General features: G+C 32.1%; 3 protein-coding genes and 1 long non-coding RNA gene across 5 annotated transcripts; all 4 read left to right on the plus strand.

Moving 5' to 3' along the window:
• The first annotated feature begins 209 nt into the window (after window positions 1-209).
• LOC121127980 (uncharacterized) lies at window positions 210-1,666 on the plus strand. Its single transcript, XM_040723561.2, has one exon. It carries the CDS (start codon window positions 936-938, stop codon window positions 1,542-1,544), a length of 609 nt encoding a protein of 202 aa, XP_040579495.1. The 5' UTR covers window positions 210-935; the 3' UTR covers window positions 1,545-1,666.
• A 1,790-nt stretch (window positions 1,667-3,456) lies between these two features.
• LOC121127984 (uncharacterized) lies at window positions 3,457-5,342 on the plus strand. 2 transcript variants are annotated; one of them, XR_011783224.1, is made up of 3 exons: window positions 3,457-4,116; window positions 4,202-4,848; window positions 4,901-5,342. It is a non-coding gene; the product is annotated as an uncharacterized lncRNA (long non-coding RNA). The 2 variants fall into 2 exon arrangements; XR_005867988.2 differs by having other exon boundaries at window positions 4,202-5,342.
• Window positions 5,343-6,743: 1,401 nt separating this feature from the next.
• Window positions 6,744-7,597, plus strand: LOC121127982 (uncharacterized). Its single transcript, XM_040723562.2, has one exon. The coding sequence runs from the start codon at window positions 6,797-6,799 to the stop codon at window positions 7,382-7,384; it is 588 nt and encodes a 195-aa protein (XP_040579496.1). The 5' UTR covers window positions 6,744-6,796; the 3' UTR covers window positions 7,385-7,597.
• Window positions 7,598-10,150: 2,553 nt separating this feature from the next.
• Window positions 10,151-10,806, plus strand: LOC121127983 (uncharacterized). The gene has a single exon (XM_040723563.2). It carries the CDS (start codon window positions 10,166-10,168, stop codon window positions 10,727-10,729), a length of 564 nt encoding a protein of 187 aa, XP_040579497.1. The 5' UTR covers window positions 10,151-10,165; the 3' UTR covers window positions 10,730-10,806.
• Window positions 10,807-12,904: the final 2,098 nt, after the last annotated feature.

Below are 12,904 nucleotides of genomic sequence, written 5' to 3' on the forward strand. Positions count from 1 at the left end.
TTAATTGTGGAACACAAACCGTCTGATTTTATCAAAATATCACAATAAATAACATAATTTGTAGACTCATTTCGTTTAAAGCAAATTCATAGTATTAAAAATAATTCAATAAATCATTCTTAATTATTGAGACTCAAGCTAATTAGTTGTTGAGCATTCGATTCTTTTAGGTACAACGTTTCTAAAGGTTTATTATTATTGTTTGGTTCAATTAGTATTTAAGTATAATTTTTTTAAGGAAGACAAAAATAAGTGGGAACATCTTATCTCTCATAAAAAATGTGTCTTGATTATCATGCCAATGGCGGAAATACAATTTGAAACAAGAATTTAACTTTTTTGTCATATTTGTTGGCAAATGAAATTTTCCCTTTTTAAGAATTCTTATTTTAATAAGTGGCAATGTTGTGGCATGATTTGAGTGTAAATTATTCCGGAAAATAATGATACAGAAATGATTATGTTGCTGACATTATTGGACAATATGTTTTAAACGTGACTTTATTTTGAAAAAGTGAAATGATTGATATTTAGAGGTTGTGTAGTCTTTAATGGTATTTTGAAGGCTTTGGAAAACATTTCATCAATTGTTAATCTATGCGTACTTACATATATGCTGGCGCATATAACCAATATCTCATCAAAGAAGAATTGTTATTACTACATTAGATATATTATAATCACTCCATTGTCATTAGTTTCAATCTCTACTCTACCATAGCTATAAAAATAATTTCATTACACAAAATCACAATTCAAATAATATGTCAAATAATAGCCTTGTCATTAACCATGATCAAAGTTTTATTTCTATTTTCTTTCTCCCGAATGGATGGGAAATTATGATGCAGTCACACTCACTCCTCTTTTGGCATTCTTCTTTTGTTTGACTATAAAAACATTCAGTTTAACTCAATTAGATCATCAGTTTCGATATGTTTCGTTTGTTCCTCACTTGTGTTTTAGCAATTGCCTTCGTCTCTGGAGATACGACTCCAAAAGTGTATCAACCAAGTCCAACACAGAGCTATAAGCCCGATCCTTCACCAACATCTTATCAACCCCCCTCAGGTTCCTATCGCTCCAATCGCTACGAGGAGTCTCCTCAAGATTACTCCCCTCAACCCTATGCCTTTAATTACGGCGTATCTGATGATTATTCAGGAGCAAATTTTAAGGCTGAGGAATCTGCTGATGGTAAAGCAGTCTCTGGATCGTATCAAGTAGCTTTACCTGATGGACGGATTCAAACTGTGAGATACACCGTGGATGGTTATAATGGATTTGTTGCTGATGTGCAATATGAAGGAACTCCCGTGTATCCCAAGTACGAACCAAAGAATAACTACAAAACTTCTCCTCCCTCATATCGTACTCAACCCATCTACAATCCTCCTTCACAATCCTCTCCACCTCAATACAATCCTCCTTCACAATCATCTCCACCTCAATACAATCCTCCTTCACAATCCTCTCCACCTCAATACAAGCCTCCTATATACAAGAGCAATCCTACACCAAAGTTTAAAACCATCTCAAATTAAATTATGAGCGGTATTAATCTCAACAATTAGCAATTTATTTGCAATTATTTATTACTCTAACTTATTTGTATTTTGCATATTGCAACTCTTATGAAGAAATAATAAACTCTTCCCAAAATTTGCAGACGGAATAATTAATCATTATTTACAATACTCAAAACATCATGTTCCTTGATTTCTTAACTTTTCACCATGCTAGGGACAGTAATCGACTTCATAGTCAAAAAGCTAACTAGTTCATTGGATTTATTAATATTTAGGTAATTCAACGTTGAGAATCCGTCCACTCCTAAAGCTGGATTTGTTCTACATGAGAATTGTCCTTGCACTTGCTATGGCTTTAAATAGATTTTGCCTTGATGTAAATGTTAAATGTTTCAATTTTTTTAAAAGAGTGACCGTAACATTTAATTTTTACGCATTTTTTTGTCATAGCTATATGCTAGGACTACATGAATATATTCATGTAGTCCTAGGCTATATGTATTGTGAAATTAAGCTTGAATCTTCATTGTCCTGAAGCAGACAAATATATAAATTGGCGCAAGGTACTTTCACCTTAAACCATTTATCCTGAAGGATATGTCGCCTTAATACATTTATAAATGATATTAAATGCTTGATGGAATTGTAACCCAAAATTGCAATGCATCATAAGTGCTAATCACTTCTTCTATATAATATAATTTTATAAAGTAGAGTCTTATTAGCTATTAATTATTTTGAAAATTCAAACAGATTAGCGAGTATTTAGAATGATAATATTTCCTATAGTGATATACACATGTAGTCTATCAAACTTGCCAAGAGACGAGTAGACTTTTCTTTTCGATTTACACTCAAAACGATTGAGAATCCCTAATTATTACTTGATATTATATAATAAATAATAAGAAAAAATTGTTCTTTCTGGTACAGAAAGAAGAATCAAGACACCAGTCCCAAAAAAAAGTTGAATCATTATTCATTGCTTCCTATGATTATTGATTGGGAACTCGTAAGGGATAAAATATAAAGTATGAGTAATTCAGTGACCTTCACGACTCACAAGATACTTATATTGAAGAAGTAAGCCAATCTTTGCAGCTATCAGAATTACCGTCTTTGGATCCTGGTTTACGCCCATAAAAGTGAAGTGATGCCCAGCGCCGATATTTGATAGCAATATATCAACCAAAACTGAAGACATAGAAAATAGAACAATTTTTTTTTCACTCTCTAAAAAAATGTCTGCAACACAAAAACTAATAACCCCCACCAAGTTGACGATACCATCCGAATCTCCTTTCAATTTATTTTTATAAGTGATATAAACTTAACGTTTTTTAAATGTAGAAGATAAGTCTTCGGTCGATCCTTAAATTGTGCGAATTGCAGTTTGAAATGTTTTATTAGAAGAACTGTTGCGCTTACCAGATATTATTTTCCATTTCAATAACTATTCTCCGAATGAAATTATATCCTATATTCGTATTCTTTGAGCATTAGAAATAGGTTTTCTACTGCCATCCCTTAACAATATATGAAAATATTTCGATGTAACTTAGCAATTCTCTGTTACTTTTACCATAATGATTTATGATAATTACTTGATTATTTAATTTATGCGCGTATTTGATGCACATCCTTATTTCCTTTTCAAAGATATGTTTAATACCGTCTAATTGTGCATTAAAAGTAATTATTTTATTTCCCAAAGATGGAAAGACGAAATTTTGACGACATAAAAAATGATAATAGAAATTTTCGAATATATGCACGGAATCAAATGTGAATATTTTTTCTCCTATCATTTAAAAAATGATTTTTAATATAAGGTGCCTTAATTGATAATTTATCGGAGTATAATTATATGAATATATATATATTATTTCTCCTTCTATTCAATATTTTTTGTATGACAACTTGTAAAATATGAAAAAGAGTCCTTCTCTAGAGCGCTCCTTGTATTATCCATCTTGGAATGTTAAATTTATACCAGAGCCATATAAGTAGAGTTACGTCACCGGGCTATCCGCATTGACGATAGCTGACTTTCTCATGTGTTTGAGTCACGGCCCAAAACATTGAAAATGTAATACTATATTTTAGGTGAAGAACTCTATAAAGGCAATATATTTGGTTCAAATACGTATACTTTAAAAAAAGTATGCCCTTTTGTCGTGCGTCGTCGTTTACAGGAATCGTTCTTGAGCTGAGGGGATGTCACTTTTTTGAAATTCCTTGGGAGGGAATGGGTCCTAAAAATGAAAGGAAATCTTTGGAAACCATAATGTAATTCTCGATTGTGCTCTTACATTTTGAAGAAATAAGGAATTCCGACATTGTTTAAACATCTAAAACGTAAAGCCTCAACAAAACTCCGCCAAACCCATTTTCCTTCGGGAGAACAATGCTGGTGCTAAGAAAATTTAATAATTAAGGAAATCTCAATCAACTTTTTTATTTCGACTTTAAGCTAAAAAAAATCTCCACAATTTCCGTATCATACATACTTTATTTCTTATTTGGAACCTCCTACTTCCAAAAATAGACTTAGTGGACATGAATCTAATTTCATCAACAATAGAAGGTGAAACTTCTTAAAATGATATATATATATATATATTTGCATCAGTGACATTACCCTTAAAAAATAATAATTGTATGTATTACAGATATTTCTCCTGAGGTAAAACATCTAAAGGAAATAAATACCAAGCTACAAATCCAACTTGGAGTCTATGAAGCAGAAATAAAGGAATTAAAGAAGAAGTTGAAGGAGAAAGATGTCATCATTTGGGACGCAGAATCAAAGTTTAAGTCTTTAAAAATGCGCCTCTCTTCGGTATTTAATTCAAACCATAGAGCAATTTTAAGTTGTAAGTCTTCACATTCCAAAATCTGCCTATGGTCTAATAAAACCATCGAGAATTCACTTCATTTAAGATGCATTGAGGAGTTATATGTTTTCCAAATAATCTATTGCGCCAAGAAATGTTTGGATCAACTTTGCAAAAATAGAGGCTTTATTCAAATCTTATGTAAATCCATTCAAAAAAATGAAAAAAATGGTAAACTCAATAACTGAATAGCGGTTCCATTAATTAATGGAACCGCTATAAGTCTAAAAGTCGTCTATAAATGTCGCCAAATGTTAGAAAATTTTATGTTTTACTCTGTCTTAGGTATGTTAGTATAAGAATGCACATATATTTACGAATGCAAACTGCAATTATCAAAGAAAATAGAATAGCGTCTTCTACTTTCGGAAGACGAAGAATGTGTAGGCCAAATTAAATAAGTTAAAGAAATTATTATTAAAGTAATTATTTTATTTTTTCATAATAATTAAGCTCAATAAAATTTTTTTTTAGTGTTCATCCATTAATTATCCATGTATTAAGTTCTTTTTGGGCCATTTGATATCTGTCACAAGGGGCGCTGAAATCTCGTGAAATAACTCTTCTTATAGTGCTCTGGTTTATACATGATACTTGGAGACATATCTTGAGTTTATAAAAATCATTTTTCTCAAACAGCCTATTACCTAATCAACGGAAGATTTGATCATTATCACTAAACCTTTCTATTGTCTGAAGTGTTTAATTGATATGGCTTTAGATATATTTTTTTCGAAAAAAGCGTTTATGGATATTTTCTTCACATTTTTTTAAAAACATAATTTTGTTGACCTTCGGTGTAAAAGTCCATAATAACACCTCAAATGTTTCATCATCTGATCATAGCTCTTATGTGTTTTATGTACTGACGAAAATATAGGAAATTCTAGTAATAAATATTTATCTTTTAAAGTTATATTTTTGTATAATATGTTAAAAGACAAACAGGGAAGTTCGTTTTGATCAAAAGGTTCATTTACCCTGACATTTTTTTATACGAAAATCATGTAATAATTATGGATATCCGAGGCGTCCTATACAAAACACAAGTAATGAAAACCAAAAAGAGAGAGAGAGGTAGACAGACATGGTAGGTGAATTTACGGTTTAAATAATAAAAATACAACGTTTACAGCTTCTGTAGCCCTTGTTGCCAAGAGAAATCATCATTTAATAAAAATATGAAATTCAAAGCTCAGGGTCGCCCGTAGGGAGGGGGGGCTGGAGGCGCTGTCCTCCACCCCTAAATGAAGAAATTTTTACATCTTACTAGAATTTGTTTTTTGTCAGGTTGAAAAAATTTGACTTAAAAATAGGTTTTTTTTTTTTGAAAATTTTTTTATTAAAAAAAAGTCACTTGTGCAAATTGTGCAACACTGCAAAACATACTTGAATTTTTTTTCCCGAAAAACATAATTTTTTGTGAACAGCCATGGATTTTCGAAATTTTTTTCCATAAAATTTAGTATCTATCTTTTGAAATTTTTGTAGAAAAACATTTATTTCCCAATTTTCTTCTGAGAAATTGTGCATTTTTAAATTTTTTTACCGAAAAATTTAATATTTGAATCCAAAACTAAGAAATTTAACTGACGAATATATTTTTGGAAGAATAAATAACCAAGGTGTTAATTTTTAATATACATTGAAAGTTAATAATTCAAGCTATAATAAGATTTATATTTCGATCATTAATCTGTATAACAGATTGATGAATTTACTAGCACAAACCGTTATAGGGCCCTGTAATTGCAAACAAAAATGTCAAACTTTAAAATAATAGAGTAGAAAATATGATAAGATGAAAATATTTGTTAGAAGAATAAGTATTTAATACATTTAAATTTATCTCGGTATGATCTTTCTCAACTAAACTTTTTGCATATAATTAAATTAAAGACCATTTAAGTAAATAAAGTAGATATGTATGTTTTGAATTAAATAAAAATTTTATGTTAGAAGTAAAAATTGAAAAGTTAATAAGAATAATTTCTCGAGTCATTCACCCTACCAAAAAATAAAAATAAAGCATGAACGGCTTGAATACAAGGCGTACAAAAAAAAAACGTTCCTAGTTTGACGCAACAATATTAAAAAGGAAAAATAAATTCAATGTCAAGAGACGGATGGGTTAATAGAAGCCGGTTCCTCCTTCCCTGTTGTTGCATACAGGAAGAAAACATCATTCACATTTAATTGAAGTAATTTCACCTTTTTCTCTCAGACACGATAAAAAAACTTACAGTTACACTTCCATTCAAAGCATAGTTACAATAGGCGGGGACTTGCATAGTATATAAGGTTCATGTAACCCTCTCGAAAGGCATCAGTTAATGAAAAACTACCCCTCAATTCAAAACAAATAACAATATGATTAAGATTGTCTTCGCTTGCACCCTTCTAGCCTCAGCCCTTGCTGACAATGCTCCATCATACCATGCTGTTCCTTCTCCAGCATACCATGCTCCAGCAGTTCATCATCATCAAGCCCCCGCTCACTATGATGAGAGCCCCAAGCCCTACTCCTTCCAATACGGAGTCTCTGATGGATACTCTGGTGTAAACATTGCTGCTCAAGAAAATGCTGATGGAAAAGTGACCCATGGATCCTACAAGGTTGCACTTCCCGACACTCGTGTCCAGACTGTGACATACACTGTTGATGGCTATAATGGATTTGTTGCTGATGTTGCTTATGAGGGAACTCCCGTCTATGATGAATATGTTCCTCAACACAAGAACCAACACCAAGCTGGATCCTACCATGTCCCAAATCCTTCTTACAAGCCTGCCCCCGTCTCCGCTTACAAGTCTGCACCTGCCCCTGCCTACAAGCCAGCTCCAGTTCCTGCTTACCAACCTGCTCCAGTTCCATCTTACAAACCTGCACCAGCCCCTGCTTATAGACCAGCACCTACTCCATCCTACAAGCCTGCTCCTCTTCCAAAATACGCTTAAATACTTACTTGCATTGAATCCATTTAACTTATTTATTTATTCTCGTGAAATATATGGATAATATTTCTTAATATGTGTTTATATTTTACATACGAAATTAGCTTGAACTTGAATACATTTTTATGGGCATTATTAAGAATTTTTCTAACTCCATAACATTTTATTATTGTAATAATTATTTATTCATTTAAATAAATATCTTTCACATATTAATTTTTAATTTGGGTCTAAATATTTTTTCAGGGTTAATAACCTCTACAATGTAATCTCAGGGTAAAGGTGTGATTTTATATTTGGTTTTTTTTTTCAACTAGTGTAATTTTTAAAAATAATTTCAATTTTTTTGAAAAATTAAGTTAATTTTCTAATACTAAATTTTTTAGAAACAAATTTCTATATTAAATTTTCTAGTAAAAAGCAAAAAATTCTTAAATTAGGAGGGAGGACTATTTTTCACTATTTAGAGATATTACTGGCTATTAAACATTCAACTTATATCATTTCGATGAAGTATAGATATTAACGACTAATAAAGAGGAACAAAAAAGGTTGAAACGATCCCCAACCTTGTTGTGATCAAACAACTCAATACTGAAAGTTTTGATTTATCAAAATTGAAAACTACTTTAATAATTACTTAGTAATTTTGTTAGTTGGTAATATTTCTACAGAGTAGGGAACCAAAACTTACAGTAGAGTTTAATTACCATTTTATCCCTTTTAATTACCATGTTTCATTACGCAACTAAACGGCAGCTCAAACAAAATGAAGAGGTTTGTTCTTATGCCATCTCTCTAAGTGTCAGAAGAAAAGAGGCAACTCGTGTGCAATACATAAATCCTCGCTTAAAAATGCCTAAATACACCTGTAAATCCTAAACCAGGCTTTATCAAAGATTGAAATAGAGTGGTATATGATATGATTTAAAGTTTCAGGAGCATACTGGAAAGTACTGGCCATCAATCTAGATTCAAATAACTAAAAAACCTTTTTATACATATCGGGGTGTAAAATATCCGAGTTCATTAAATAAGGGTTGATGAGATTGTAATTTAAAAAGTCCCGTATTCAAAAAAAGCCCATATGTAAAGTTATATTTATTAATATATTTAATAAGATAAAAAAACCAATAACGATTCCTTTTTTTGATCACCTGTTGTGCTTTTACTTTTCTTACTACTTATTAGTTTTATGAACATTGACTAGTAAAATCAAAATTTGCTATTGGAATGCGGTGAACAACTCCCATCTATTCAATGAAGAATCGTCTCATAGTTGTTGATAGTTGCCGAAATGCCAAGGGATTTGAATAGATAATTCTTTCTCTTTTTGAAGAAAAAGAGGTTGAGAGATTCTACAATAAAAATTGCTGTGGGTTTTATTAATTATTATTTTAAACTATTGAAATGTACAAAGTTTCCTTGAATAACTTTTAAAACACTACAGACAAATATTTTCTCAGACCACAAGTATACTGCCGCACGTCATTTACCAATCCCTGATCTAAGAGGTTCTTGAAATGTAAAGATACATTTACAACTATAAATTTCATTAATTCATCCAAAATATACATTTTTGATGAATTTTAATAGGAAAAGAATCATTTCATTTCTGAACTACATAAATTAGGGATGGCAAGACTTTTCAGTTTGTCTGTCACTTCTAAAAAATAATACAATTGTAGTTATGAATACATTTCTACTATTCTAGAGGGGAGCTCTCCCTCAAAATGACAACAGAGACAAAAAGTGTTTTAATTTTTTTTCTTTTTTTTGGGTATAGCTTGAATTTTTACAACGTGACCTTTTATGAAAAGAAAACATGAACTAAAGTCTTTTTAAAATCGGTGTTGCAATTAAAAATCATACCTCCCCAGCCACCCCTACGCGAACCCCCCTTAAGCCCATCTACATCATTTTACATTAATAATCCATGATAAACATTTCATATCAGCTATTCACCAGCATTGCAGGCAGAATCCCTCTGCATGTTATTAGCGAAGCCCGTGTCATAGTTTTGACATCAAAAATTTGATACCAACCAAAACACTTGCAAAATAAATTTTGTTGTTATGTGTATTTGTCTCAAATTCTAATAACTTTTGATTTTATACAAAATTGATTTTTTTTTTCAAATCTGCAGTATTTTTATTCTATATAAGTAGACTACAAAAGAAAGATCCACTTTTAGTACGATGTATAAATGAAACAGCATGCTCAGGAATTCACTCAAAGAAAATGATACAAGCAAACCATCTTCAATTGCTCCATCATGACAATTCGAAAAATAGTCAGTAAGTAGTTGACATCATATGAAATCTTGGTTTGAAATTCCTTCCAGTTTTAAGACCCCAATTTATGATGCAACACTATTTAAATTACAACAACTGAATTTTGACTTAAAATCATTCAATAATTTTGATATTTATATATAACTAAAGTGAGAATATAACCTTTTTGCGACGTTGTTCTATGCGTGTATTCTAGTTTCTTATTTATTGATTGATAATTATTTTTCTTATATGTATTAAACATAAAGTTTGTCAGAGTTTTTGAAACATTTGTATATATAAGAATCATATTCTTTTCCTTCCTCTAAACAGAAATCAACTTACTTATTTTTCTTAGACAGTTAAACAATTTGACCAAAAGGCGGGGTTAAAAAAAATACAACAATAACACGAGCATAAAAAAAAGAAGATAGTATAAAAGGATCATGTAACCCTCTGGAAAGGCATCAGTTAATGAAAAACTACTCCTCAATTCCAAACAAATAACAAAATGATTAAGATTGTCTTCGCTTGTACCCTTCTTGCCTCAGTCCTTGCTGACAATGCTCCATCCTACCATGCTGTTCCTTCTCCAGCATACCATGCTCCAGCAGTTCATCATCATCAAGCCCCTGCTCACTATGATGAGAGCCCTCAGCCCTATTCCTTCCAATACGGAGTCTCTGATGGATACTCTGGTGTAAACATTGCTGCTCAAGAAAATGCTGATGGAAAAGTGACCCATGGATCCTACAAGGTTGCCCTTCCCGACACTCGTGTCCAGACTGTGACATACACTGTTGATGGCTATAATGGATTTGTTGCTGATGTTGCCTATGAGGGAACTCCCGTCTATGATGAATATGTTCCTCAACACAAGAACCATCAACAAGCTGGATCCTACCATGTCCCAACTCCTTCTTACAAGCCTACACCCGTCCCCGCCTACAAGTCTGCACCTGCCCCTGCCTACAAGCCAGCTCCAGCACCTGCTTACCAACCTGCTCCAGCCCCTGCTTATAGACCAGCACCTACCCCATCCTACAGACCTACTCCTCTTCCAAAATACGCCTAAATACTCACTTGTATTGAATCCATTTAACTTATTTATTTATTTCTTGAAATATATCAATCTTATATTTTCGATAATAATTATTGCTGATTTATTTAATATTTTTGTTTTGTTTTAATATACAGGTTTATCAGGACTTCAGTTCTGCAACCTAAAATGAAAAAACTTATCTAATTATTTTGGTAATTTTTACCAATAAAGTATAGCAAATGAAATTGATGAGGGTTTACTCAATTGGACCATATTGGGCATTAAGGAGATTCCTTCGCTTTTATAAGGAATCGAACAGTATCTAAATATTATAATAGCATTGTATTCTTTGACTAATACAGCTTTCATTGAGTTGATATTAGGTTTACTCATATGACAGACCTTTTCTTCAAGATGAACATAATCTACATGCTTGTATCACTCTGAATTTGCTTTGGTTCCATAGGGGATATTTTGTATCCTTATATATAATTGTAGTTGCTGTGAGCATTTCAGCAAAATCTTTTCCAATTACACGATCATTTTGGGAATAAAAAGTAAAATATTTATCACCACTAAAAATCGGATAAAGATTATTTTTTTGCACTTAGTAATAAGTTAAGAATGGATTTTTATTTGTAATCAATAAACTGTTATCTTAATAATATCCTTTTGGATGAACATCCCAGGAAGAAAAATTTCTACATTTTTTGGTGCAAATTTCAATATAATTTTATATTAACAGTAGTAGCCGGCATTACCTAGAGTATTTAGGCATTGGCTAAAACACAGAGTTTGATTTAATAATATCGAATACAACTTGGCAAGAAATTCTCAATTGTTACTCCACATTTTTACTGCCCATTATAATAAGAGTTTGAGAAAAAATAACAATCATTTGATTGGAGGACAGATGAATACTTTAGCCTCTCGAGTACTCACTAACAAAAGCAAAAGCAAAAACAAATTTACAAATCATGCTACATACACAATACCCTTGGGAATGATGATCAAGGGCGTCTTAACCCTGCAGGAGGCGACTCCCGCCTAGACCATCACTTATGGGCCACCTTGTATAGTTAACTCCGTGACTGTTAAATTATAACATGAAGATCCCACACTTTTTGAGGATTTACAACCATCATATATTAAAAGTTTTTTACATTGCAGTTAACGGCACCTCCCCCTGCTTTGAGAAAACGATGCAAGCATCACTGTTAATTTCGTCCTGTTTTTCCAAAGGTTTTTATATTACATTTAGGTCCCATCTGTCCCACATTTAGTGTCGTCTTAATTGCATGAATAAAAGAAAATATTTGTTTCGTCTTGTAATTGTCATTCAAACAAAATTAGTTGACGAATAACTATATTTCATTTTGTCATAGCTGGCGAAATGAATACTGGCACGGAGCCTGTATAACTAAATATTTATTTAATAAATAATTAAAATTTAACGATGTATAAATCATTTACAGAAATTCTGCATCATGATATTTTTATTGTTGACTTGTGTAATTCAAATATTAGGTACACATTTATGTTTATTCAATCATGGAAATTCTTGATACATGGAATAATATCTACTTCCTTTGATTTTCCTTCTTTTTTCCGCTTGAGTCATAGATCCATTTTCTTACATATACAGGGAGCAGGAATCAAATTGTCGCCTACTTTAAACCTTGATAACTTGAAGACGACATTATCAAATAAAAACCGGTTTGAAACGGATCTAAAGGTCAATACAGAGGTCTACCTGGATGTTATGCTGAAGGTGGTTCTGCCATTTTTTCCAAGGGGTGGCCGGAGACAGGCCCTGTGTGTGTCAACAGGATCAGCACCCTGCCATGTGTCCAAAATCTCCATGCAGTGGTTAACCGAGAACTGTTATGATTCGTAACCAAGGAAATTTGTGGCCTCCTAACTCTCCCAACTTAATCCTTTGGACTATTTTTCTTTGTTGGTATGTCGAGAGACATAAACAACAGATATCCCCATAGCACCAAGGCCAGCCTGAGGGACTCCATCAAGGAGGTATTCGGCAACATGGACAATGAGATGGTCAGAAGAGCCTGTTCAGAGGCCGTATTGAAGCTGTTATTGATGCCAAAGGTGATTATATCGAATGAATGGCTACTCTATACCTATATGCTCGTCATAGTTTTGATTTTCAATAAAAAGTTAAAAATGTATATTTTGTGTTGTTTTTTG

Source organism: Lepeophtheirus salmonis, chromosome 13, assembly GCF_016086655.4.
Source record: "Lepeophtheirus salmonis chromosome 13, UVic_Lsal_1.4, whole genome shotgun sequence".
NCBI classification, from domain to species: Eukaryota; Metazoa; Arthropoda; class Copepoda; order Siphonostomatoida; family Caligidae; genus Lepeophtheirus; species Lepeophtheirus salmonis.